Source organism: Danio rerio, chromosome 11 (genome assembly GCF_049306965.1).
Source record: "Danio rerio strain Tuebingen ecotype United States chromosome 11, GRCz12tu, whole genome shotgun sequence".
In the NCBI taxonomy this organism is placed as follows: Eukaryota; Metazoa; Chordata; class Actinopteri; order Cypriniformes; family Danionidae; genus Danio; species Danio rerio.
In genome coordinates this window covers 30,560,416-30,588,348 of record NC_133186.1, presented here as the reverse complement: position 1 = coordinate 30,588,348, position 27,933 = coordinate 30,560,416, and the positions used below count along the sequence as shown (strand labels likewise).

The 27,933-nt window shown below is 37.2% G+C and overlaps 1 protein-coding gene across 5 annotated transcripts in view; it reads right to left on the bottom strand.

Annotated features, from left to right (window-relative positions):
• lrrc38b (leucine rich repeat containing 38b) overlaps window positions 1-27,933 on the bottom strand; it is a 76,867-nt gene that overhangs the window by 33,157 nt on the left and 15,777 nt on the right. For 2 of the 5 annotated variants that reach the window (XM_073916820.1, XM_073916819.1), the window contains one exon: window positions 1,382-3,018. The exons of 2 other annotated variants lie outside the window; for them this stretch is intronic. In XM_073916820.1, coding sequence (XP_073772921.1) covers window positions 1,382-2,009 — 628 coding nt within the window. In that variant the 5' untranslated portion in view covers window positions 2,010-3,018. Of the gene's footprint in view, window positions 1-1,381; window positions 3,019-27,933 lie in introns of those variants that run through there. One more of the 5 variants, XM_009306099.5, reaches the window with a different exon arrangement.

The following is a 27,933-nucleotide window of genomic DNA, read 5'->3' as shown; positions in this document are numbered from 1 at the left end:
GTTTTGCTTTAAGCAATATAAATGCAGGCATCCACAGAGGGTAAATATGTTTCTTTCTAATATTTTCTGTAGATGAATGTCAAATAAAATGTCCAGTGGAAATTCCCCAGCTTCCTTCTCCATCATTATCTATTTCACAAAGCAACACTGAGCTTTATTCATCACACAATGAACTGAATCTCTGTATAAGCTGATATTTTCTTCCATTGTGACTCTTCTCCTGGGAATGGGGATCTTTAATTTTCTCTCTCTCTCTCTCAGTCTCAGAAATATGTTTTATGACTCGTCTAAGACTAGAGATTACACCTGAAAAGTTAACCTAGAACAAGCAGATTTTTACGTACTGATCAGCCTTTACAAAAACATTCTGTGACTATTAAATCAAACATTGAGGATATGAATTGGTTGTTTTGATATGTACAATATATTATGTTATGCAATGGTTATATATTTATAGATCACAATTCATTGTACAATGTTGTTGTGGTTGTTACGGTTTAAAAATCATTACCACAGTATTCTATTTAAAATAGATCATCATGGATCATCATACATGTAGTATCTTAAATTGAGAACCCTTCATTTCTAAAACATTACTCATCTTCAATGTGTGCCAAATGTTTTCTATTTGAGAAACATAGTAGATATTTTGAAGAATATTTCAACAGCTTTTGACTATTAAGGAAAAGTTAAAGAGGTCCAAAACCACAAGAGACCCCACTGACCTCCACTACATTAACAAAAAAAAACACACAGAGACATTATCCAAATATCAGGTTGCAGAAAAGAATGACATTAAGTAGAGTAAATGATGAACGGATATGTATTATTGCGTGAACTATCCCTTTAACCTCTGTGAACCCTAGCACAGACTATTAGATTAGCATTAACAGATTATTTCCATCACTGTAACCCTAATGAACAGCAGAACAGCATCACAGCAGGAGACGACTTTGATGAAAGTTCCCATATAAATAGCATGTCCATAACCAGCTGATTTGAGGGATATCATGCTCGAGCACGCTGGCCTGGCAAAATGAGCAGGTGTTTGGTATGCAAAACGCGTATATAGTACACAAACACCATTCCCATATGGAATGCAAAACGTGAGCTTTGTAGAGGATAAGGGCATCGCTGCATACTTAGAGGGGTCGCACAATGTTTCTGTGCTGTCCTCATTTATCTATCATTACTCTGGAAATCCCTTGTAGTCATTGTGGGGGTGGGAGAGAGAGGGCTAAATTTAGATCACAGGAAGAAGTCCCTTGTTTAATCTAAAGTAATATAAATAGCAAAGAATCTTGTCATACAGTAAGATTTATGCAACACCAAGAGAAGATTCAACAAGCTACAATAACTGATGTCAAATTTAATAACTTACCATTGGGAAGCTTGTGACTGTTTTCCTCCAGCCAAGTGAACAGGTTGGCAAAGTTGCAGTTGCACACCCAAGGGTTGCCCTCTAACCTTACTACCCGAAGGGAGGGCAGCTGGCTCAGGGCGCCCACCTGTAACCCGGACAGGGCATTTCGTTCTAGTTCTAGTTCACGCAAAGAAGTAAGACCCATGAAAGCATCTTCATTCACCATGCTCAAGTATGGGTTGTTGCCCAAGCGCAACTTAATTAGGCTTCTTGACTCTCCAAAAGTCCCTTTGGGGATCTCCGTCAGGTTGTTGCAGCCGAGGTCCAGAAAAACCAGCCTGGAGGAAGTGCTAAGAGTCCCTGGCTCAATGTTTGAAAGTGAGTTGTTGCGAAGGTCCAAGTAGACCAGGTCGCTGTAAAGCACAAGGAAGTCCGAAGGAATCCGGGGGATCCAGTTGTCCGCCAAAAGCAGCCTCCGCACATCCAAGGGGATCTCGTCTGGAAGACGGGTAAGTCCGCGCCCACTACAGTCCACAGTGTGAGGGTCTGGGCAAAGGCAAATGGCTGGACAGTTTTCCCCTTGAGTCAACAAAGTGAAGGAGAGCAAGGTGAGGACAGGCTGGAGCCGGTAGACACATGGCAACATGGTCAATAAAGAAATGGAAAAGAGAGGAAATAGGGTCAGGGGTGAAGGGGATGAGGGTCAGAGGGCAGGAGATGAGGAAAGGGGAGGGGAAGGGGAAGTCGAGAAGAGAAATAGAGGAATCAGTGCCAGCGCAGGAGCATCCTGCCGTCCTGGGCAAGAAATCTCAAGACTTGCACATGGAGCTGCTCGAGAAAGACGTGCACGCTGTTTTCCGAGAGATCATGTAGCAAGCAGCCCTGGAGTGAGGAGCAGACTGCTGGCTTTGAAGGCACGAGGGGAGGAGAGATAGCGAGCTGTGGGAGGGAGTGCCAAAGCATGAGAGACAGAGGGAAAGGGGTGGAGAAATCAGCAGACAGAGGTAAACAGAGACCAGAAAGGCAGAATGAGTGGAAAATCGGAGGCACGGACAGATTGGCAGCGTGGAAGAGGAGGGGGCTCTTCCAGCCGCTCTCTCGCAATTAACCCGCGCTTGGTCGAATCCTGGCAGTCTGACACAAAAGGATTCAGCATAGAGAGGCTCGGTCATGGTGAGCAAAGAGTAAAATTGTTGCATCCCTCCATTTGTCTCTCAGCTGAGCGCTGGAATGACTGCTTGACTGGCGGCTGTGAACATGACCCTTGGCACTTCGGAGCCGTTGTAACTGAGCTGTCATGGTCCTAATGAGGAGAATTCCCACAGAGAATGAGGTGCAGCGGTGTCCTCTTCACCGCTCTCTTTTTCCTCTTCTTGTCTTCCTTTGGTCTGGCTCCCGCGCGCTGTACGATGCTCAGGCACGACTCTGTCTGATGAGAGGTTGTACAGCACGGTTTCGCAGCTCTGTTGCTATGGTGAGGAAATCCAAATATCCACACAGAAGTTGTCTGCATGCAGATTAGAGACCAGCGTGGGGAACGGGGGAAGTCTACCAGCATGCTGGCTCATGGACTCCAGTGCTTTTGTCCTGTGTTGTCTTTGCTGTATAATATGGAGGGATGAGTCGAGCATGCACTCAACACGTGATGTCATTTCCTAGTGAGATAAATGGTCACACAATTACAACAGATTCTACATGCATTCATGTTTTTGTGCATTTGTATTATTATATATCCTCCTCCACAATTTTAAAATCTATCCTGTATATCAACAAATCTAGAAAAACATTTGGTCCAACATAACAGGTTTTAGCAATTCTCTCAGCTTGACCTTCATTTGACATAAATCGATATCAAACCAGTCCCTGATTTTTTTTTCAAAGCAAAACACACACTTATCATGTTTTATTGTATTTTACTAAGCAGATGTCAGTGCCACAGTTAATTAGGGAACTTTCTAGAAGCAAAGGGCACGTCTTCTTTCATTTTGCTTTCGTCAGGCAGTTCACTCAATCATTGCTTCTTAGTAAAGGACAGTGGGGAGGAGCTAGACAGAGTCACACTCGCACACAGCTCCATCAGCATCCCAAGACAGGTAAATGGAATTAGGAGAGCAGAATTTGGTCACGACATTAAGAAAATAGAAAAATTACATTAATCGTACATGTGTAACATGGCACAATGGGGTCACAGTGATATCAGTTTGCAATCTAACAGCGTATTTCGATAAGCCGTGACCTAGAGTAAATACTGTAATTTAAAACTCACTGCTTAGTGCACTCGACCAGAATAAAGGCAGGCTTTAAAACTGACACTGAGAAAGACATTCTCTCTCTGCCAGATTCGCCTTGAACACAATAATCTTAGCTACCTTTTTCTTTTGCACAAAAAAGAAGATTAAAATATGTCATATTGAAATGTATTGCATGTGGTCATCCATCTACATTTATGTTTTTTTTTTTACATATATAGTTGAAGTTAAAATAATTAGCCCCCTTGAATTATTGCCCCCGTTTATTTTTCCCCCAATTTCTGTTTAATGGAGAGAAGATTTTTTTCAACACATTTCTAAACATAATAGTTTTTATAACTCATTTCTAATAACTGATTTATTTTATCTTTGCCATGATGACAGTAAATAATATTTTATTAGATCATTTTCAAGACACTTCTAGACAGCTTAAAGTGACATTTAAAGGCCTAACTAGGTTAATTAGCTTAACTAGGCAGGTTAGGGTAATTAGGCAAATATTGTATAATGATGGTTTGTTTTGTAGACTATCGAAAAAATATATAGCCTAAAGGGGCTAATAATTTTGACCTTAAAATAGTTTTTAAAAAATTTCAAACTGCTTTTATACTAGCCGAAATAAAACAAATAAGACTTTCTCCAGAGGATAATATATTATCAGAAATACTGTGAAAATTTCCTGCTCTGTTAAACATCATTTGGGAAATAATTTAAAAAATTAAAATTAAAAGGGGGCTAATAATTCTGACTTCAACTGTATGTTTGTCTGTGTTCAAAACCTTAAACCAGAAATCACATATCAATAAATTCTGTTTTAATATGAAAATACATCTATTTTAATTAGATTTATTAGATTTTTTTAATAACATTAAATAGTTTATACTAGTTAAAAGCAGTTCAAATGAATGATTTAGCCCTGTTTTATTATACTTAATTGCATTTCCTGTTTATCCATTTTACCTTGGGGGTGTGATGATTCACATCAAGGATATTTTGAGCAAAACCATTTTATTTAGATTTTTAAAAAAGATTTTCCTTAATTCAAGTTGAACTTTATTGCCATTCAGCTATATGTGTGGAAATACAGCGGAACAAAATAGTTATGTTTCACAGGACCACAGTACTACATAAATAAACAATCATAAATATGAACATAACACTGGACGTAAGAGCTGTTTTAAACCTATACATAACTAACATACCGGAGCGGTGTGCATATATTGTCACGGTCACCAGCAATCCAGCCAGTGCAGATCACTGAAGAACTACAAATCTGTCACTTTAATGAACTACAAATGCCATCATGCACTTCAACTGGTCCAGATCCCCCATGATTGCAAACACACACAGCTGAGGCTGTTCAGAACTAATTACACAAACTATTTATACACCTCTAAAACACACTCAAGTTGCTGAGTCTTGTTTGGTTAACACCCTGTAACATTTTGAAGTGTTCCATCGTCTTGCCTTGCACTGTTTTCTGACCCTCGCCTTGTTAATTGTTTTATGTTGTTTGTCGCTTGATCTGATATCTTTGCCTGTGACCCTGACTACTTTTTTGCATAACCTTCATGCTCCTGCTCTGCTCTTGTGTTGACCACTACCTGCCTCACCATTCTCTTTTAAATAAAGAACTGCACGTGGATCCTCAACGTTGTAAGCATCCCCATCAGTTACAACTATACATCCTTAAACTATACACATAACCTAAGACAGACTATACAAATATGACATAACAATAAGACATAACAGTATTGTGCAAGATATTGTGCAAAGGACAAAACAAGTAGTGCAACATAATCTGTGGTACATTATTAGGTAAACATTGTTTTCCTTATTGAGTCTTTGTAAGGTGGAGTTTAAGTAAAGTGTCCAGTGTATATGGAGAAAGAGGTGGTTTCTTCAGGTGGTTTGTGAAGCACACTCAGAAATGCACACTGTATTACAGACATATGAAGTGAAGAAAGTGTCTAATGCAAGTGTCTGTCAAAGTTTCGAAAAGATGAATGAGTGTGTTTTCTACAGGTGGTTTGTCCTGCCCACTCACACGTATGAGGTACATTCAGAATTGCATAATGTTTCGAGGTATTTTTTGTGGTCTGGTGTGGAGAGTAATCAGAGCGGTTCAAAACTTTGCCTAAATTTGCCTTCTAACAATATGACCAGTAGGAAGTCAATGGGAAATACTAAAAGTTTTTTTTTATTTGTCTAATAAAATCAATAAATCCAACACACAGATTAAACATATACCTAAATGAAGGTCTGAGCACAGCAAACAACTTTGTGTTTAATAGACGTCTTATATACATCTAAACGTAGACAATTTGGCTATAACAAATGAAAATCTGTGAAAATCTAATAGACATCTAAACAGACAATTTGACATCTAAGAATAGACCAAAACTAGACTAGTCGTCAAATAGAGTGATAGGACAGACTTTATATGTGTAGTCATTCATTTCTGTTTATTTGACGACTAGTCTAGTTTTGGCCTATTCTTAGACGTCTATTAGATTTTCACTGACAACCCAAATTTAGCCTTGTTTTAGCCAATGTTAAGACGTCTATTAGTCATTAGACTTCTTTAAAAAAAACAAAAAACAAAAACAAAGAAATGCTTGCTGGGAGCCTATGCAACATGCTCAATGTGTCAACACACACGCAAGCACGCACGCACACACGCACGCACGCACGCACGCACGCACACACACACACACACACACACACACACACACACACACACAGCACCTGTCCACAGTCCCTGTCCCCCCAAAGAACCAATTAGTACAACAGTCAAATAGTGGCATTGAAATGCTGGATATTTTATATCTTTATGCCATCATATGCCACCATGGCCCTTCAAACATAACATCCAAATTTGGGCAAAATCCTTTTGTTTACTTTCATATGTATAGTTTATTTTATCTGGGTGATTCAAAACTTGGCTACTTTGCCACTTGAGCAAACAGAAAAATGAGGGCTTGATTCAGCAAAGTTAAGTCCACTTCAAGTCCAACTCCATAATTTGTCCCATAGGAAATGAATAGGGAACACTTAAATAAATACATTTTTTAATTGTATTTTTAGATGGATATAAGTAATAATAATTGGAAAAACATAAAGACAATGGTATGACATTTGTTTGAAAAAAAACATCACACTTAAAAAAAACAGGGTACACACTTGAGACCCTCATGGCCAAATGTGTCCACAAATGAAGAATTAAGGGTTGCAGTATAAGGTATGCTTGAGGGTTAATGCAAATGTAATCCTTTTTATCACAATACATTTGTAAGACATGGTTTCTGATTTGGATGAATGTGCAAATGAATAAGATATAAATGTATATAGCATTCATTATCTACAGAATAAAATGCTTCCTGTGCCCACTTGGAAATGTAAAAAGGATATAAGACACGAAGCAGATTGGATCCTGCAATGCAAGAAAATTGAAGATGTATCTAGAACATTCCTTACATCTTCCTAATGGTGCGCATTCCCAAAGGTAAAGTTCTCTATTGAAGTTCCATAGTTAACTTTGCATGTGTAAAATTAAGTCTCCTCTCGGTTCATCCCCACAGACACCAGACCCGGTCCAAGAACGGAAGCCTTTTGAAGGATCACTCAAATTATCTTTGGAATGAGGCCATATTACCATAAAACTGCACAATTAATTAGATGCACATGGAAAATATGCAGGGGGCATGTGTATCTGTGACAGGGGATTGCAATCATGATTTTCCATTCTCTGTGAATAAATACCGAACTTTATATGGGACAAAAACACTGTTATTTATGACAGGGCATATTAAAAAAAAGAAGATGGAAGGATTTTTTTTAGTAGGACAATGTTACAGAGGGAACAAAGCAAATCTGTTTCTCATCATTGCTTTCTGCTACAACTGCTATTTGGCACAGAAACAAGTATAGTCAACAACATTAATAGTTCTGTAATTTTCCATTGCACCACAAACTACAACAAGCAAGAGTTTCTAAACACACTAATGCACCTATATTCAATTTTGTCTTCAACTTTACAGCTCACGTAGACCAAGAAACAGAAACATGACAATAAAAATCTGAAACAACACACACTGCAAAACTTCATTTATTCATTCATTCCTTCATTTATTTTCCTTCGGCTTAGTTTCTTATTTATCAGGGGTTGAACAGCAGAGTGAACTGCCAACTATTTCAGCATGTGTTATGCAGCGGATGCCCTTCTGGCTGCAACCCATTACTGGGAAACACCCATGCACTCTCGCATTCACACACATACACTACAGCCAAAATAGTTCATCCAATTCAATTATAGTGCAGGGGCCTGTTTCAGAAAGGAGGTTAAGTGAAAACTCAGAGTATTTTAACCCTGAAATGAGAGAAACTCTGGGTTTTCCGTTTCAAAATGGCAGGTTTGTTAAACTCGAGAAAGCAGAGTAAGTCAAGCCTGTTTTTGAAAGAAAGGTAACTTTAACTCAGAGTCAGTTACCGTGGTAACTTACTCTGTGAATCTAACCTGGTCCGGAGCAGGTTTTATTCTCTAATCTCTAAGTTTCTGTTGGTCTCCTCCCCTTTTTTAAAGATGAAGCAGTGTTTCTCGCCTTAGCCTTACGTCTCCGTAAACCTATTTTAGAGCTCATTTTGGAGATGTGCATAAAAACGATTGATGGAAACGTCATGATTCACATAACTTTTGAAAATACGCATAATAAAACATGTGCATAACTGAGTAGGTTAAACTTTTATTTGATAAGAAAAGATGCGCATGAACTACGAAGAAAACACTTAACAAATTACAGTATGTGCATTAAAAAAAGGTTTGTTAGAGATGATGATGAAAATGTGTGTGAATGGACAAACCAGCAAACTGAGCACGCTGTAGAACATCTTAAATGTTGTTTTGGTCATTCTAAAATGCCTTAACTGTTTCAGTATTATTGTATATTATTAATTACCTTCGATCGTCTGGAGCGTGTCAAGATCTATGCGTCTCATGGCTTCAAACGCCCCCACGTGACCATTGTGTGTCAGCATTGTCTTCTGAGGCGCAAGTACATTTATTAAATAAAAAATAATTGGCGCAGCTGCTTCTACCACAGCAAATTCTGTTTTTACAGTAGATATTTGGCGCAAGTTAATCAGAAAGTGACAATTGTGTTCTCTTTGACTTGTTGGATGAAAACGCTGCTTTATTCGCATCTTTTAGGCGTTATTCCAGTTTTGCACAAATTTATGTAATATATTTGGATGGAAACATAGATATTGCCTACATTTTTGTCACACACAGAACAAAGTCACGTACGAGAATGGCTTGTCCTTTTTTCATAAATAATTAGCTTAACCTTTGACATGTACTGTTACTACTACTTAATGGGATTACTATTATTTCTAAAAAGTATTTTTAGCACTGCTTACCTTCTAAATGTTATATCAACCTCTATCACTTGATCAATAAAAAGGCAGACACACAAGTGCACTGCTAAATCAATTAAAACTGCTAAAAATGTATAAAAGTTTAGAAACATTTTATAAACGTCACACATTACATTACTTATTTTATTATACTTAAATTTTTCAAAACTTGAGCAGCTGTTTTCTCACGCTAACTGTCTGTTTCACTGATGGCTGCTTCTTTTTAAATATATACGCTCTTATTTGCTATAACTTTGCATGAGCAGATCAAGTTCAGCTGGAGAAAGAAATGCTGATCTCTTTTTTTTAAGATGTTGCCATAGTCACTCGTAATGTCTGTGCTCCATTGATAATGTCTTTTTATAGTCACGGTGTGCGCGCTTAACTCTGAGTTGGTCTACTCAAAGTTGATTGATCTAACTCAGATCAGCTATTCTGAAACCGAAAACTCTGAGTTTTTAATCTCTCGGTAAATCAACTCAGAGTTCAAGTTTAAACAAGTTGTTTGAACCTCCCTACTGAAACAGGCCCCAGGTCTTTGTACTGTGGGGGAAACCAGAACGCCCAAAGGTTATTTTTTTCCTTTATTTTTTTACAAGAAGAAATATTTCTTTTGGCTGACATGGTTTGCACAATATTACAGAATTGCCAGTCTGCTCAGGAGTGCAGACAGCTGTAAATGTGCCCTCCGAGGCTTATAAAACCAGCCTCGACCTCTCAGATCGATTGAACTTGATTGTGTGTCCATCATACAAATTATGCATGTTCACACTTCAGTTTAATTTGGTCTTTACACTCCTAAAACTATTTTTGGTTTCTCAAAGCACTTTTCAGAGAACAGTTTTTCAAAAACAAACAATAAAAGCCTTTTTCTTAGCGTGAAGAACACTTGATTTTAAAGAGAGTAGGGATAGATTTTACTCAGACCTAAATGTGTCTTGTAATAAAGCAACGAACAAACTCTGCAATCTGAAGAAAAAGGCCCACCTTTTGCCCTCTTTCCTGAACTTTGCTTCCCCTCTGGAATTGATAAATTCTCAGGTGTGACTGGTAACAAGGTTTTGTTCACTATCTTTGATACATTTTGATTAAATCCCGAAAGATGAGTAAACCTTTAAGTCGCTCTCATAGGGTATTTAACTGGCCTGTAGTGCAGCGCTCTCAAGCTCAACTCTGTATAATTTGGACTTTTGTACTCTTAGATTTATCTTTGAGTAATTAGTGTTGTGCATTTATTACTAAATTGGCTTTTATTGCTTGATTCTGTTTTGCCATGCTTGTATCTGGAAATAGGCTTTGATGAATTCTGAATTCTCCTGAAATCTTTTAAATCCAGTCAGGGGCGGACTGGTCATCTGGCAGACTGGGGAGTTTCCTGCTAGGCCGACGTACTTTTGTTTTGGGACGGCCCATGTGACACAGCCCGTTGGTTCTTTTCTTTATTGACATTGAGCTGGTCCAATCACAAATTTTTTGTATTTTGTGCATGCAATGTCAGTGACGGTGTGTATTTGTCAAAATAGTCGTGAGTCAGAGAGAAGAAACAGAAGGGAGGCGCAGAAAAATTGCAGGAAACACAATGGCGTTTCATTAAGCGGTTCTGAAAAGTTCTCTGTTTATACTAGTACAAGGCTAAAAACGCAAATCACGTGACCACACACACTCTGCCAAGAGCCGCAGCCAGTGGTTCAGTGCTTTAAGCATAAACTACAGGTGAGACTATAGTGCATGTCGGACAGTTCATCAAAGTATCACTAGTTGTTAAACATGATATTGAATTCATCTTGTTGTCTCTATCTAACGACTCTTCTGTCTTTTGAATCACTTGTTCTCAGGTAACTCTGTTTTAGCTGAGTGCAAAGATAAGCTATTAATTTATGTAACTGCGTTCACTGATTCTGCACGTTGATTGATTGCTTACCTTTATCGTATACATTTATTGTACGTTAAACTTTTATAATGGCCATTATTGATTATTAAAACTGATATTCTGCTAAAGAGAGTAATTAAAGTTCGTTCTTTTCAATGAAAATGAAAGGAGGCAGTTATGTTCTAGGCCCTGTTTTGTTATTAATATGCAGAGTTAAGATGACGGTCATTTAAATATGTAGCTACATGAGACTGTTTGGTGTCTGTTCACCAAAATATCAAAACGAAACTAATTTTCTTATATTATGTTTTCATTGTTAAGATGAGGTGAAAAGCAGGATGAGGTGAATGAGGTAAAAAGTATACTGTTCCCTTTGAAGATTTACCCATGCATCAGCAGGCAGTTTTTGTTATATTCATTGCTTAATATAGGCCGAGTAAATAGTGTATTGAATAAGCTAAATTGGTTGTATTGTATGAGTGTGTGTGAATGAGTGTGTATGGGTGATTTCCGATACCGGGTTGTGGCTGGAAGGGCATCTGCTGCATATAACATGCTGGAATAGTTGGCAGTTCATTCCGCTGTGGCAACCCCTGATAAATAAGGGACTAAGGCGAAGGAAAATTGAATTAATAATGTATTTTTTAGAACTGAGCAAAAATCCTTATGGAGTATACAAAAATTTAATTGAGATTAATGTCTGTATTTATTTATTTATTTATTTAATATATATATATATGGCTTTTGTGTTTTCATAAAATAGGAGCTGATAAACATATTGTACGTGCCATGACAGATAGCATTTTGATTGAATGTAGTGGGCCGCTCTGGCCTAAAATGCCAGGGGAGATTTTTTGCCCCAGTCCAGCCCTGTATCCAGTAGATTATGTGGAAGCTGGTGCTACCTTGATCTGTGTACATGATATCCAAATGAATTGCACGAGACTGTTTGGAGCAGTCGGCACTTCACCTCGGAGACTTTTCGCTTTCTGGTTATTGCTGAATTAGCAAGTTGAATGGAAATGACTAAATGAACTACACTTTTAGTACAAGTGAGCAGGATGCAACCACACTAATTGGGTATTAGTTAACCCTGCATCCTCTGACTAACTTCAGAATGTCAAAATCCTGTCTGTGAGAAGCATGTAAACCCCTGAGGCATGAAAACTTTGTGTGGCATTGGGTCCCTAATAGACTTATAACTGAAGAGTATGGGATGAGTTATAAATCAAAACTCTTGATTGATTCATGAATGACAAATGTGGCCTATTGCTAATTAGAAATACAGTCTAAATTTGATGGTCACTTAAAATTTGAGTCAGATGGAATTCGGTGTTGAAAACAAATATAAATAAATTCTAATAATAAATAGCAAAATTTTTTTTAGAAGCACTACAAACATTACACACATCGAACCTTCAACCACTCATGGGATTCTGTGACTAGGCCGATAGAATGGAATCAAGAGTATTGGTTTTTGAAGACTTTTTGGTTGGTCCTTTTGCCCACTTTGTGGGTGGATTTAATATCAAAAATGTTTCTAACACAACTAAATAGATGATTCAGTATTGATTGTTAATGCAGCATTTTTGGCTCTCAAAAAATAAATAAAATAAAATAAATAAAAAATAAATAAATAAAAAAAACTTTGACAGATCCTTAAAAGGCCATTTTATTTCTATAAGTGACAAACAAACATTTTAAAGATATAACAATCCTTTTCCACTCTAAAAATAGATTATATATAGATTTTAAAGGTCCTTAATGGAACCGTCAATGCTATTTTAGAGAATAAGCTGTTTAAAATACTCCGAGGTAATTTAAAATTTGTTAGACTAAAAACACCAGTTCATTAGATATTAAACAGGACATTCATGGAATAACATTTTTGTTTTACCTCATGAGCAGTTGGCCACATACACTTTTAAAATCAAAGTTCCAAAGGGTGTTTTTGCAGACGATCGGAATGTTATCTCTTGATTGAATAGGCATTATCAGTGGTTATCAGCTGATAGATATAGGCCAGTAAGGGCCTTCTGCGCCTACAAGTGCGCTCAGAAGGCTGTTATCATTCATCCATATGGTTAATCAGCTTTAGATCACATATGGCCGGAAGTTAAAGAGAATCTATTTTATCATTTATTAATTTTGTTTTTTATTGACGTCTATTCCTACCCCAACCCTAAACCTAACTGTAACAGTAATGTAAAAACAGATCTGGATCTGAATTCTTCTCTGTTATAGCTGATTAACAATGTGGATGATAACAGCCTTCTGAGCCTATTAGTAGGCACAAAAGGCCCCTACTGACCCATATCTATCAGCTGATAACACCCACTCAATCGAGTGATATAACTTAAAGCGGGTGACTTTTTGCTATGATTAAGATATACAGAAGAAACTTTTGGGGTTTAACGTGGAACAGTAATTAAAAAATGTAAGAAAAGTTATTACAATTGAAAGCCATGGTTCCATGTGTGAAAAAAACCTTCAAAGATCTGTCTGTGCCTATGAAGTTTGTTTTTTACGCAAGATGTTTGATTAATAGGTAACACTTTATTTTAATAGTCCCAATAAGACACTCTGTTGACTAAAAGTATCTTAACTAACTGAACAGTCCTGTTTCTACCTGGTATTAACACGAGTTTTTAAGGATCCGATCACAGGTGTTCGGTGAAGATTCATTACCGTTTCCACCTTGTATTAATGTGCTTTAAAATGCGTCTCTTGTAACCACTAGTACTTGTATTTCCAATCTGTTTTTTTTTCTTCACATCACATTCAAGGGTATAGCATCCTAAAAGAATACAATTTTTCTTTTCTAAAACTGATTTTCTCAAAATAACAAGCTCAAATTATTTTAGGCTGTCTCTTTGTGAAACTGTTAAACTGTAATTTGCCATCCTAAAATGTTAGTTCACCCAAAAATGAAAATCACTCCAAACCAAATTAATCCAAAATAAAAATAGCCATATACTGCAAGTTAACAAAGTGAAGAAACCCAATCAAAACCAACCCACCTTCTCAACCCAGACTCATTTTGATTGTGTACACCTACTGTATATACATTTTTGGAGAGAGCAAAATACGTCCCAGGAGCTATGTTTCTTCAAATTCACCAGAGGTCGCTGTGTACAATTTTTCAGATTTTTTTTTTTTTTTTTGCGAGTGCCATTCACACCTGTCTATTGACTAACCGATCGACTGACCCACCATGAAATGCAGCCATACATAGCTCTGGCTACATAGTTCGTGAAATGTATATAGGGCTACGTTTTAAAAACAAGCCTTTGTTGCACCTTCTTGAGCCCCAAAACTCAATAGTTTACTAAAACTAATCGCAAACTTACATGGGTAAAAACCCAAACTGGCAAAAAATATAGAACCTATATTGGCATAACCTGATTTAAAAATATAAACATATAATGGCCGTAATTGATATAAGTTTTAAGTAGAGATGCTCCAATTGATCAGCCAAAGATTAGTATCGGCCGATAATCACATTTAATGACTCGATCTGTACCTGCCTTTCTGGCTGATCTCATGAACCGATCAAAAGTGTTTGTTTAGGAGTTTACAAACAGAGGAAGATGCACTTGTGCTCTCGAATATTATACATAGCCTACAACCGCCACAACACAAGAGAAAATAAATAATGTGTGGAGGCATGAGCGATCAATGCGCTCGCATCACAACAGCTCTATTGGTGTAACTCGTGTGAGTGATGGTCTTTGTTGCCAGTGCAACCATTGTATTTACTATGTTTTGAGCTGCTGTGACATGAGCGGAGCGATTGTTTGTAAAATTTCTTACCAATTTTTATGTGTTATATTATTCTCTGTAAGGCTGCTTCTGTATCGGCTGATGTTCATGACAAGGAATGGGTACTCTGTATTGGCCGATCACCATGACAAGGAATCTGTTCTCTGTTCAGCCGATAACCATGACAAGGAATCAGTCCGCAGAATTGTCCTATTATTATGATAAGGAATTGATACTCTGTTCAGCCGATAACCATAACAAAGAATTGGTATTCTGCATAGGCCAATTACCATGACAAGGAATCGGTAAGCGGAACTGGCCGATCACCATGACAAGGAATTGGTATTCTGTATAGGCCGATCACCATGACAAGGAATCAGTACTCGGTATTGGCCGATCACCATGACAAGCAATCGGTATTTAATATAAGCCGATCCCCATGACAAGGAATCGGTACTTCGTATGGGCTGAACACCATGACAAGGAATCTGTATTCTGTATCGGCCGATCACCATGACAAGAAATCGGTATTCTGTATTAGCCGATCATCATGACAAGGAATCTGTACTACGTATTGGGCTATCACCATGACAAGGAATCGGTACTATGTATCGGCCAACCACCATGAAAAGGAATCAATACTCGATATCGGATGATCACCATGACAAGGAATCTGTATTCTGTATCGGCCAATCACAATGACAAGGAAACGGTGTTCTGTATCGACCGATCACCATGACAATAAATGTACTCGGTATTGGCTGCAAAAATCCTGATCGGAGCATACCTAGTTTTAAAGTAAATCATTTTTATTGTAAATGAACCACCAACCCAGTGGACCTTTTGTTTTGTTCATGCATCGCTAAAGGGCAAGTCAACCAGCAAAAGCCAGCATGAGGCCATGAATGAGCTGGTTTGGGTCGGTATGGGAAAGCCAGCTGCTGAAAGGAAGCAAGCTGAAAGCTCCCCAGATGCAATTAAAGCCCTGTGCATCAATAAGTAATGAATGTCAAGTGCAGCATGTTGTTTGGCTCAGCAGGGTGCCAGTGGCCCATGGAGGCGGATGTCCAGTGCGGGACAAGTGGGGGGGACATAGAAACAACAGGTGTTGGCGGATGTTGCCCTTTTATTCTTAGACTCAAGCCGCTTTAAGGGTTATCTCACAATTGTTAGCGATAAGCATCTGGACCGAGCGAACTGGTCCTGGAATAGAGCAAAAGGCCAACGTTTTCCCAGAGGAAGGTCGAAAAAAAGAGGCTTTGGAAATACTTGAAATGTCACCTCCCTTTGAGGAATGTGTGCTGGACATTTAAAACACTCAGGCAGCTGTCGAGACTAAAGCTGTGGGTAGAAAGAAAAGATGGCAAGTTTGCGCCAAGTCAGAATAGCGCTTAGATATCAAGGATGAATGTGTTATCGCGGAGAGAAGCAGGTGACGGAAGCAGACACATCTGATCCTGAGCCGTGATAATGTTGATTCACACAAGTATGCTGCGTTACATAACTCTTCAGCTACACACTATAAACAAGCGATGTATTACCAAGCAAAAGTGAGAGCTTCTAAAAATAAATCTGACATGTTGGTGTGAATAAGAACCTGTAAGTCACATGAGATGTATATCATGCGTCGAGATTAATGGATAGAGCTGCATAAATATATCCCTGTTACAAATTCCGAAAGATCCATTATCATTCTCCATTTACTCATGGTGGATATAAAACAGCAATAACCTTATGACCTACAGCCGATGTACCAATGTCACATCAAGCGTAATTTGCCTAAAAAGATTTACTGCGTTTACCAGGGCCTTGTTCTTGAAAGCTTTTGGAAGAGTCGTGTGCCTCAAGGTCAGATGTGCATTGTGAAAATGAGCACAGACAGGAGCAGATACAATGAGGAAACAAAACAGTCCTGATAAGATTTATTAGGATTGTCAGTGAGCCGACTTTTTAAAGGGATACAACACCTGAAAATGACAATTCTGTTATCATTTATCAATTTCATGTCATTGCAAATCTGTTTATTACAGTATGTGGAGCCAAATGGAGAAATGTACTATTTGTTCTTTTCCAAGCAGTTAGTTCTGAGGGGTTTTGGCTAAATTATAGTGTTGTCATGTAATAATGTTCAAAAGATAAAGATTAAAAAGAAAAACTCATAAACACCAAGGCAGATTTTACTTGGTTTACTTGATTTACCCAGATTTTACTTTAAAAATATTTAATTTAAATATTTATTTTGATGAAAATTGAGGTGATAAACAGTTTACTATTAGACTTTATTTGTAATGATTTTTTTGTAATGACTCCAATTTTCAATGTCACATGGTTTTTCAGAAATCATTGTAAAATAGTTATTATTTTTATTATCATCAGTTGAAAACCATTTTGCTGCTTTTCTTATGCAAATTCAGTCTAAATATCTGCAAAAACAAATTGGTGTATTGGGCAGAAGCATGGATGAAACAATTACTAAGAGGTTTTGTTTTGTATTTACTTTTTGTTTTTATTATTATTATCATTATTATTCTCATTATTATTATTATTATTAATATATTTGCCCTTGTAACCTTAAATCAAGTGGCACGGTGACTCAGGGGTCAGCAATGTCAGCTCACAGCAAGAAGGTCACTGGTTTGAGTCCCAGCTGCATGTTATTCCCATGTTAATGTGGGCAATAAGGTAGCATTCAGAGAAACAAAAGACCTGGGAAGAAACTCAACACAGAGGAACATAAACACCAGCTAACGTTTCTGAAGTGTTATTGCAGAGCAACACAAACAGCATACAGAAGTATAAATGCACAACTACACGCAAGGCAGGCAGCATTGTCACACTAATCACTCGATGCAGAAGTATAAATCAGCCTTAACTCACCTGTGTGTTTCTTTTGTCTCTACTGACAAGGTCAAAAGTAACAGTGCAATATATGTTTGAAGGTAAATTTCTTTAAAGTTGTTCTAGATTTGTTCAAAACACCACCCGATATTGATAGACCACACTTATGAGTTAGTGACCACAGAAAAAATATATTTCTGTCAAAAACATTATCTTTTAAAATAGGTTTTATTGTACTTTTGTCCCCGCTCTCCCTAACTCTACTTTGCAACAGGTAAGAAAAATCATGAAATGAAAATCTAAATGATTTCATCTCAACTATAAAGCTATCAGCACGTATATCTGAAGCTAATAAATATATATTGTGAGCGAAATTAGACTTTTTTTATCCTCCAGCTTCAACCCTAGCATCAAGAACAGAGTCTACAGTAGTTCTGGACACATAGTGTGAGGAAATGAAAAGTATGGATTGTGAGGGCACTACATCGATTGTGTTGTGGTGGGGACTCACTGTTTTCCTCTTTTTAACTGTGTCACGTCTCAGCAGGAGGAATGGGTGCGAATCCGTGAATCGCTTGCCTCCCTCCCCCACAGGAACACCGTGAGGCGACAATGACACAATACGCCTTGAGACAAAAAGTAAAAAAAAAAAAAAAAAAGGAGAGAAGATAAAACAAACAGGGCGAGAGGTGACATCCATTTAGTTTCTCATTCCCTAATCACGTTGTTTGCCACCTGCCCTTGCCGCCCGTCCTCATCCCCGAGTCTGGCTTCGGTTTTGCTAGTCGACAGCATTAGCGTCTCAGCATCCTTCACACCCGTGCTATTACAGGAGGCGTTTATGTGAGCATGACAGCCAAATGATGACAGGGCTATCAAAGTGAGCTCCATGTTTTTCTCCGCTTCAGCAGATGTCAAGTATTCTGCCTTGTGAAGAGGGATCTCACGATTATGGTTGCTTTATGCTAACGACAACATTTTATGAACAAAGTCATAGGTTTGCATGTTTGATTGTTTAAGCCACAACCTGTTTGAAAGTGTTAACAGGCTTTGGAGTAATTTTGGATAGTGTCATGGGTGGCACCGGCCCTCCAGTGGACACAGCTGGAATTGCTTTACCAGGGTGCCAATGAAATGTCTTTAGTAAACAAATAATACTTAGAAACAATAATCATACAGTATATGGATTACAATTTGTAATTAAAGGTAGTTATTTAAAAGCATGTATAATAATATTTAACTATGGTGGTGATATATTATAAAACTGTTGCATTGTTACAATAATATTTTAAAATATATTGTTGATAGAATAAAGCATTTATGATGAAATTATCTGGTAATATACCGTAATAACATTTAGTATTTATAAAGCAACTATTATATTATTTATATGAGCAATATCACATGAGTAGCAGTGATATGGCTGTATATCGGCACTGGTGGGAGGTGTGTATTGGCTCGAGGCTGCAGATCAAGTGCCTTAGTGCCCCCAACAGTGACAATATACAGCCATGTCACACTGCTACGAGTTTGATATTGCATTTATACAACAGTTTGACAGCATAATCATGTACATAAAAAAAGAAAATCAAACCCTTTTACAAAAAACCCTTTTGTATGAGGAATTACTTTCTACAGCTATTCATTCACATCTGCAACTGACGTCAGAACAGCAGAAACCATTGCTACTTCACCAGCGTCACTTTAGAGCTAGTATTTGAATGATTCTCTAGCATAATGTCTAAAGTGATGAAAAAGCAGGTGATTTTGCTCACATTTTAAGATTATAAGGCTGAACGGTCTACAGAGATTTCCCAGTATTTCTCTGTTGCAATGGGGATATTACAATAATTAACCCAGAAAAAGCCAAAGAAAACACTACCAGATTACTATGGTGTAAATACAGGACTCCAACATACAAAAGAAAGAAGTTAACCTAGAAAATCAGTAACCAGTTTAATAATGATTTAATCAGGTGTAGTTAAAAAAACGCTGAGTTTTTCTGTATTATGCAGTCTCTGTCGCCATGTTGTGGCAGAGCGTCAACAGTCTTTGCTTTGCTCAGTATGACAGGCTGATGGCCATGAACTCAGTGAATCTTCAAAATTATTAATATTTAAAATAGGCGCTGTCCTCATAAATAAACTGCGTAGTTGCAATATAAACAACTTCTTTCTCACCTAAAAGCCTCAAAAGTATATTATATTGTCCAACAGCTGCAATATTAGTCAAACTGTGGTAAGTTTATTTATCTGCTGTCACTTTATGTGGGCGGAGCAATACACAAGGGTAAAGAGGCTGTACGAGTGATGTTGTTACCTGAATATAGCACATGGCTATCAGCCAGATTGAACAACTAGACAGAACTTGTATACATTTTAATAAATCATAGTATTATTTTGTTATACATTTGTCATATTTTGTTATAATAAATGTATGGATAGAATGGGATATTTATACTAATGTCTAACAATTATCTTTTTAAAAATTTGAATACACTGTGGAAATTCTGGGTTCCACACAATTCATACATGTTGTCCCAACAATTAATCATTTTTACAAATTTAAGTAGACTGAACATAAAACAATTAATTTGTCCCCTAAAACCCTAAGAATTGTGCCGTTTCAACTCTTTTAAAATACATATTTTAAGCAAGCAGCAAAATATTTTTTTGAGTGTACCCCTATTAAATATTTTTTTACAAATGAACATAGTTAAATATAATTAAATCTTTAATAATAGAAATAATTTCTGTGGCAGTTTTATTTCAATAGATAGTATATATACATACATATATATTTATATATTAAATGATTATTCATTTATTTTATTTTCAGCTTAGTTCCTTTATTAATCAGGGATTGCCACAGAGGAATGAACCGCCAACTTATCCAGCATATGTTTTATGTAGCGGATGCCCTTCCAGCCGCAACCCAGCACTGGAGCACCCAGCCGCAACAAAACTGGAGCACCCAGAGGAAACCCATGCAAACACAGGGGGAACATGAAAACTCCACACAGAAATGCCAACTGACCCAGCCGGGGCTCAAACCAATGACTTAACTGCTGTGAGACGACCGCGATACCAACTGCGTCACCATGTCACCCTTTTAAATTTTTAAGAACATTTAATTTTATTAAATGTTTTCAATTAAACTCAAGTGGATGTTCTGTATTCAACAGAATTCAATGCCAAGAGTACTATACTATGAAGGCAAAATCAAGACTTTTGGTTGCATGAGTGAGCATCACTTTTTTTGCAAACCCCTTGTGTTTGCTGTTACATCTCTGTGACAACTCATTCCCAATTAAATTAATAGACTTGTCTGCTGAGAACTGTCTGAAGGTTATTATGCTTCTGAAATATAAATCGCCACACAGCATATTGCAACTGTCAGGATGGCCAATCATAATATCCTCATCTTCAGCTCAATGCAGTGTTGTGAAGGTGTATCTACAGCATGTATTAAACAACAAAAACACATTCTCTGCCTATAGAGTCCAATTAATCTGCTATTAGCCTTGCTGGAATAAGTGGTGAGAGAGTCAAAGAAGCTCATTATACACCAATGTCATTGGCCATAAAGGTGCTCCTCCCCTCTATTAAATGTCAGGATAAATTGTATATCATACTTTATTATGCTAGCAGTTTTATATCATACAGTCAAAGATAAAAGGTCACAAAATACAGGCTGTTCCTGTTAATAGCTGTGCGGCTGAAAGCTGAAGCGACAGAGCGTGAAATGGAGAAAAAGACACCTTTGGATTAGGATTTTTGAGACGGTCGTTTAAGGTATGGAAAGCTGTAGAGTTCAAGTAAGAGACTGTAGATGAATAGAAAAAAAAACTAATAGTAAATACCATACTTGCCCAGTTAATTGATTAAATTAAGAACGTTGAATTACAAGTTTCTTAATATTTAAATATCCAACTGAGGCATTATTTCATTAAGTGAAGTTTTACAAACTAATTTCGAGAGGAGCACGTGATATGATTGACTGCAGCTGGCAACCCATCTACATTTAGTAGTTAGCCAATCAGATTAATCCTAGCTCACTATACGTAGCTTAGCTAGATCTACTCCCTTATCTTCGTGTTCCGAAAAAAAACCCCATCCACCCCTTCTCCCCCTTTCTTCCTTTACCACAGGGGAGCTCTCGAGAACCACCTGATCTCGTACTCCCCTCACATGCTCTACGGACCTGGCGGGAGCCCTGGGCTCAACTATCTCCAAGCTCAGGGTTCTCTCTCGGGACAGCATGCCAAACCTGCTAACAGTTGTCAAACAATATCTAAGTGTGAACTCTTGAAATATGCACTAATCTGCATACATTTCTAACACAAAAATGTTAGCATTAAACAAATCCCACAGTGAAAACCAATATACAGAATACAGATATTATTAAAACTGTGAAGTTTAGTGTAGGTCAGGGGTGACGAACGCAATTTCACTAAAGGCATCTTCAAGATTATTGCAGCCCTCAAAGAGCCTGTATAATATAACTGTATAAATGTTACTACTCCTTAACATGCTGTTAAATACGTGTCTCTTTTGTTTATTATAACATATTAGATCTAAATAATACATGTATTTGCATTATTGTAAAATAGATGTTACTTCTCCAGGGTTATTTTAACATGAATAATTTTATCAAGAAACCCACATAACTCCCTAAAAGTACTTTCAGATATTTTAAATTCAAATATCATCAAAAGTCATTACCTTTCTCTAAAACTTTGTCACATTTGAGAGAAGCAGAACTATGGAACTTTGAATAAATTGAGCTGGATTTCACTATAAACATGCATTATGGGAGATTTTAGTTGGTAAAGCAAGATGGACTTTTATTGCTGGGTTCATAACAAATGTGAAGCACAGCGTCTCACTCATGGTAATCAGCGGGAAGCTTTTTGCCTCACAAATTTTCAGCTTGAGTTTAATAACAAAACTTGCACAGAATACATGATTGAAGTGAATTCTGCACATTTGCGGCAAACACATTGGGAATTTCATGACTTTGTATGCGGTTTACTTAAATGAATAGTTAAAATCACATGAACCACGTGATCTCATGGGCCCAAAAAAATGATATGGCAGGCCTTGAGGTTGACACTTGTGGTGTAAGTGATGCTAAAGTGAAGAATTATGGCTCAGTGCAGAAAAAATAATAATAATTTTGGGAAAACTGCCTTTAAATATATGAACTGTAACTTAAATCTATGAACATTAATTAATAAAGTGCATTTTGGATGTTTCTCTAAATTAGACTGCAAAAAATCAAAAATGCATGAAAAAACAATGGTTTTGTCTGCGTTGTCTGGCCTTGACAACTGATGAGAGCAGACAGCAGTGAGAGTGACGGGAGCATGTGACAGCAGCGAGCAGACAGGTGTCATCACCGGTGCTCATTTCCCATGAAGCCCTGCAGTAAATTCACACTGGTTCAGGCTTAACCTCGTCAGCACTGTGTGTCCCAGAGGTGGTAACTGTGGATGGACATGCGGCTGTAGCTGCTAGCACTTTCTGTTTTGCTGAGAAGGACATTACATGAACACAAGGTTGAAGAACTGATGTTTAACAAGCTTTCAGGTTAGTACTGAAAGATGTCTGCAAAGAAATAAAAATAAATAAATAAATAAATAAATAAATAAATAAATAAATAAATAAATAAATAAATATATGGCGGCACGGAGACTCAGTAGTTAGCACTGAATAATATTACAGCAAGAAGGTTGCTGGTTTAAGTCCTGGCTGGGCCAGTTGTCATTTCTGTGGTGAGTTTGCATGTTTTCCCAGTGTTTGCATGGGTTTCCTCCGGGTTCTCCGGTTTCCCCCACAGTCCAAAGTGAATTGAGTTAGCAGAACTGACCGTAGTGTATGAGTGTGTGTGAATGTGAGAGTGTATGGGTGTTCCTAGTACTGGGTTGCAGCTGGAAGGGCATCATCAAAACATCTGCTGAAATAGAAAGTGGTTCATTCTGCTGTGGTGACCCCTGATATGATGAAATGAATGAATGAATGAATGAATGAATGAATGAATGAATGAATGAATGAATGAATGAATGAATGAATGAATGAACGAAATATATTCATTGCTAATGCAGAAAACACCACAAACATACAAGTGACTCCCGGCAACCATTTAGAACACAGTATCAAGCGCATAGTAACAACTTAGGATTCAGCAAGTGATTAATTTGCAAATAGATTAATCTATTGATTATTTAATTATATAATATTAATACATTAATCATCTAATCAGCATTACTTTTTAGATCCTTTTGAAGTCAGTTAAAATATATATAAAATATAAATCAAGGAAATCTGTTCCAACATGTTAGATTTATGGTATTATGTTGACTAATTTCAAAATTTTCAATGTTATTTTCAATAATTTTCAGGGATGTCCGGTCTCACAAATTTCAGGGATCAACTGTTATTTCATTTAACAATCAATTACAGACAGTATACTATATTACAAACAACATACAAGACCCATACAGGCATATGATTTGTTTTAGATTTTGAATTTAAAGTTCAGTCTAAATGCACCCTAAACTTGCACCAGGCTTGTGTTTCCACTGCCAAAAGGGTCCCAATGGTTGTGGCTGTTGTGTGCATGAATGTTGTGTACGACAGAAAGTTTTAGTCGACGTCATTCTCGCTTGTGAAAATGTCAAAGTAAAGCTGTACTGGTCATTCACATATCATATGAGAAGCATTTCTTCCAAAACAGAGACTTTAAACACATAAATGCATGTGTATAAATGTTCATTACTAACCTTTCTATGAACATGATTTGATAACTGCAGATCAATGATTGCAAAACAAAATAGCCATCTGTAACGTCTGCAATTATATAAAATAAATAAATAAATAAATGCAACTTATATTAACTCATACAGCCTCTTACAGTCTCCAATATGTTACCAATTACAGAAAAACTACACACAGCATACATTTAATCCTTATTTCGTTCAAAAACTACACACAACATATAGCCCACAGTCAGTGCAAACCTCTCATCTGTATCTTTCATCTTCGTCAGCACATTTAACCTCTGTTAGAGATTCATTCCATCATTCCAAGTTAATAATAGTCCAAAGGGTAATGACAATAGTTAAACATGGCAGTTTGTTCACAGAAAAAAATTGTGCAAACGCGCACAAGAGCTCTCTTGAAAAAGCAATACCACTCGCTCTTTAGACGGCTTTGTAAACAACAATGGGGCACAAGGTAGATTCTGCTCCTCTTCTTGGCTTTGTGGCAAGACAACGACAAGGTTTGTTCGAGCGTGGGTCGATCATGGCTTGTTATTATATGTATATATTATTACGGTGTAATGTCTCGGCTGTGCATTTAAAAAACACGCTTCCTTTGTTTTCGTTCGCCTGGCTTGTGCCCGCACTAGTGATGTTTCTCTGTAAACCAATAGTGTTCAGCTGCATGTCTAGCTCCGCTTTTTGGTACATTTTTGTGGTGCTAGGTACCCTTTCGAAAGGGTACCCAAAAAGTAGTAAAGTACGGTTCGCTTCTTGGCACTTTTTGACAGCTGGAATGGCCATAAAAGCACACTGAACCGAACCGTACGGTACCGTACCACTCAGTGGAAACGGCTCATAGATGAAGCAGTTTTTTCAGCATTGAGCTTTGGTGGTAAATACATTTCACTCGGTCCAGTTGTATGCAACCACGTACTGTAGAAACACACTAAAAACCACTCCGAACACTTTCAGCAACCACCTACAACACTCAAGCACCACGGTCATGAGTTCAGCTCGGCTCACATTTTCTTCAGGAAATGTAGAAAAGTCTAGCTCTAAATAATTACAGTAACTGAGCTGCACTTTATGTCAAAACATAGAATCAAGCTACAAACACATAATAACACACCAAAAGCTAACAATAACGGCTAATGCACCTCACCTTCCTCGACTCTGTCACAGTATTGCACCACACAGCCTGACCTACACACATGTGCCCACACACACACATCCATTCCCATGCCTGCTCCGCTTCACTTGACTAATCGAATTTGTCTCTGTTGCAGTCTTTTTAGTTCTTGGATTTGAGAATTTTTTATTTTTTTTGCCCACGAGCGGCGAGCGCTCCATGACATGTCATTATTCACTTTTACTTCTACTTTACGTTTAGCTGCTCTCACTCCACCAGCCCTAAACTCAACCCTCTCTCCGTTTCTGTCTCTCTTGCTGTCTCTCTGAATTAGATGTTAGCAAACAGGCATGTAATTAGCACCGGCAAGCCGTGTCCTGCTTTCTGAAGAGTACGGTATTTAGCAAAGGAGAAAGATGCTAACCAGCTACATGTTGAAATCCTTTAGTTTTGTATTTGCTCCATTAGCAGTGCTCTCAGACATTCTGTTTCGATTCGTCCACCTGTGTTGTTTGGTACCACACGAGGATGTAAGACACATCTGCATATCTCCACACCACATCCTTAACTGTCAGCTTTGTAGTAACTTGGGAACACTCAAACAAATAGCTGGAGAAGATTTTGGGTCAGGAGCTACAGTAGTAATTGTGGATTTCTATAAAATACTTATAAAGTAACTTCTGACAGCCTTGATTCACTTTAAGGCTCACTTATTGATAATAATGTCAACGTTATTACAATGTATGAATGCATTTAGTTTATAGTGAGTTGCCACTGCATTCATCTAAATATCACTAATAAAATGTGAATTAGAATTATATATCATACCAGCTCATCAAAGTTGTTAGTTCATATGCATTTTGTTACAAAGCAATAATTCAAGTAGCATTCTATCAGCTTTCACAAGGCATCTTGTGTAATCTGTGCACACAGAAATCCACAGATTTGTGAGCCCATCATTCAAGGTACTTATTTCCTTAAGTGTTATTTATTTTAATTTCTTATAATATATATTTATTTTTTTATTCATATTTTATGATGCTGCATGTAAGTTTTTGACTTTTAAAGTATAATAAATACCATAATGCATAATTTGCAGATATTTAAGAAACATGTTAAAAAAACATTCTTGTTTATATGAAAAACAATGCTAAAGTCAGATATTCTGCTTTGGAAATGTGTTTTCCATGCTGGAACGGCTGTCTTTGTTTTGGTTCTTTTAACCCGCTCACTCCCACTTTAGCCAATTATAATTCAGCACTCCGGGTTGCCTTGGTGGAAAACCACATATTTCATTCATTCATTCATTCATTCATTCATTCATTCATTCAGAATAGCTCTGGAACCATGCGTCCTTGACCGAAATGCGACCTCGGGTGGACAGCAGCAGACTCTGAAATGAGGCAAAATTAAATACAGCCATTCAGAAGCACAGAAAATGGTTTATAATCTATTTAAACCATATTAACCCTCTTTAACATCATTAAATGTACATGCTGAATCACTCATATGTGTTTAGATCTAAAGTTCTAATTCAAATGGTTTATTTTATTTTCGATATATAATGTTAATTATCTGCTGCTGCTTTCAGTAGTATGGCAATAAATGTCCTGTAAAATGGTATTCAAACTCACAATATTAGCATTTACCACTGAATAAAGCACATGAGGTTTAGCTGAGATGATCATTGTCACTTTTCAGTTGTTAACCTGTGAGAAAAAGAAGTTTGTAATATTTCAATTCGAGATGTTGGTTTAAACAAAAAATCCTTTTAATATGGAAAATATAGCTTCTTTCGGGTGCCGTTGCGTTTATTAGAACACGGTTTAAATCACTTGCTCCTGTCCTCAATCTGGCAACATGTGCTTGTGTTTGGTTTTGATCTAGGAGTACAATACCTAGTTCAACCACTGGGTGTCAAACTAACATACTGCACCTTTTATTATTCATTTCAGTAATGTTATTGAACAATATGAAAATGTGTGTATAATTTATGTACCATACATTTTGTAAATTAATATGTCCTTTGTTTTTTGGTGGATGCATAATATGAGAGAGATACTGTAGCTTTGTTTACCAAACATTTGCATTGTATATTTTTACGTTAAAGGTATAGTTCACCCAAAATTTATGTCACAAATTTATACACCCTTTACTAGTTTCAAACCTTTATGGGGTTTTTTATGTTAAACACACACACAACAAAAAAATCTGAATATATTTTTTTGTGTTCAACAGGGTAAAGTTTCTCATACAGCTTTAGACCCATTTGAGGGAGACCAAATAGAGTTTTTTTTTTTTTTTTAAACAAAATTTAGCACAGAAAAAAATGTAATTAAATGAATGCAAAATGCATCACTTTAAAAATGTCGCTTGTATGCCTGGAGTTTTGCACATTGGTGTGCATGATCACATTGGCGCCCTTTATTTAGTTACGAGGCATTAAACTTAGACAAAAAACGCAACCAAAAATCATCCCCGTGTCAAAGGGCCTTTATTCTTACATTTAATCAATGAATTGATTTATAATGGTAAGACATAATA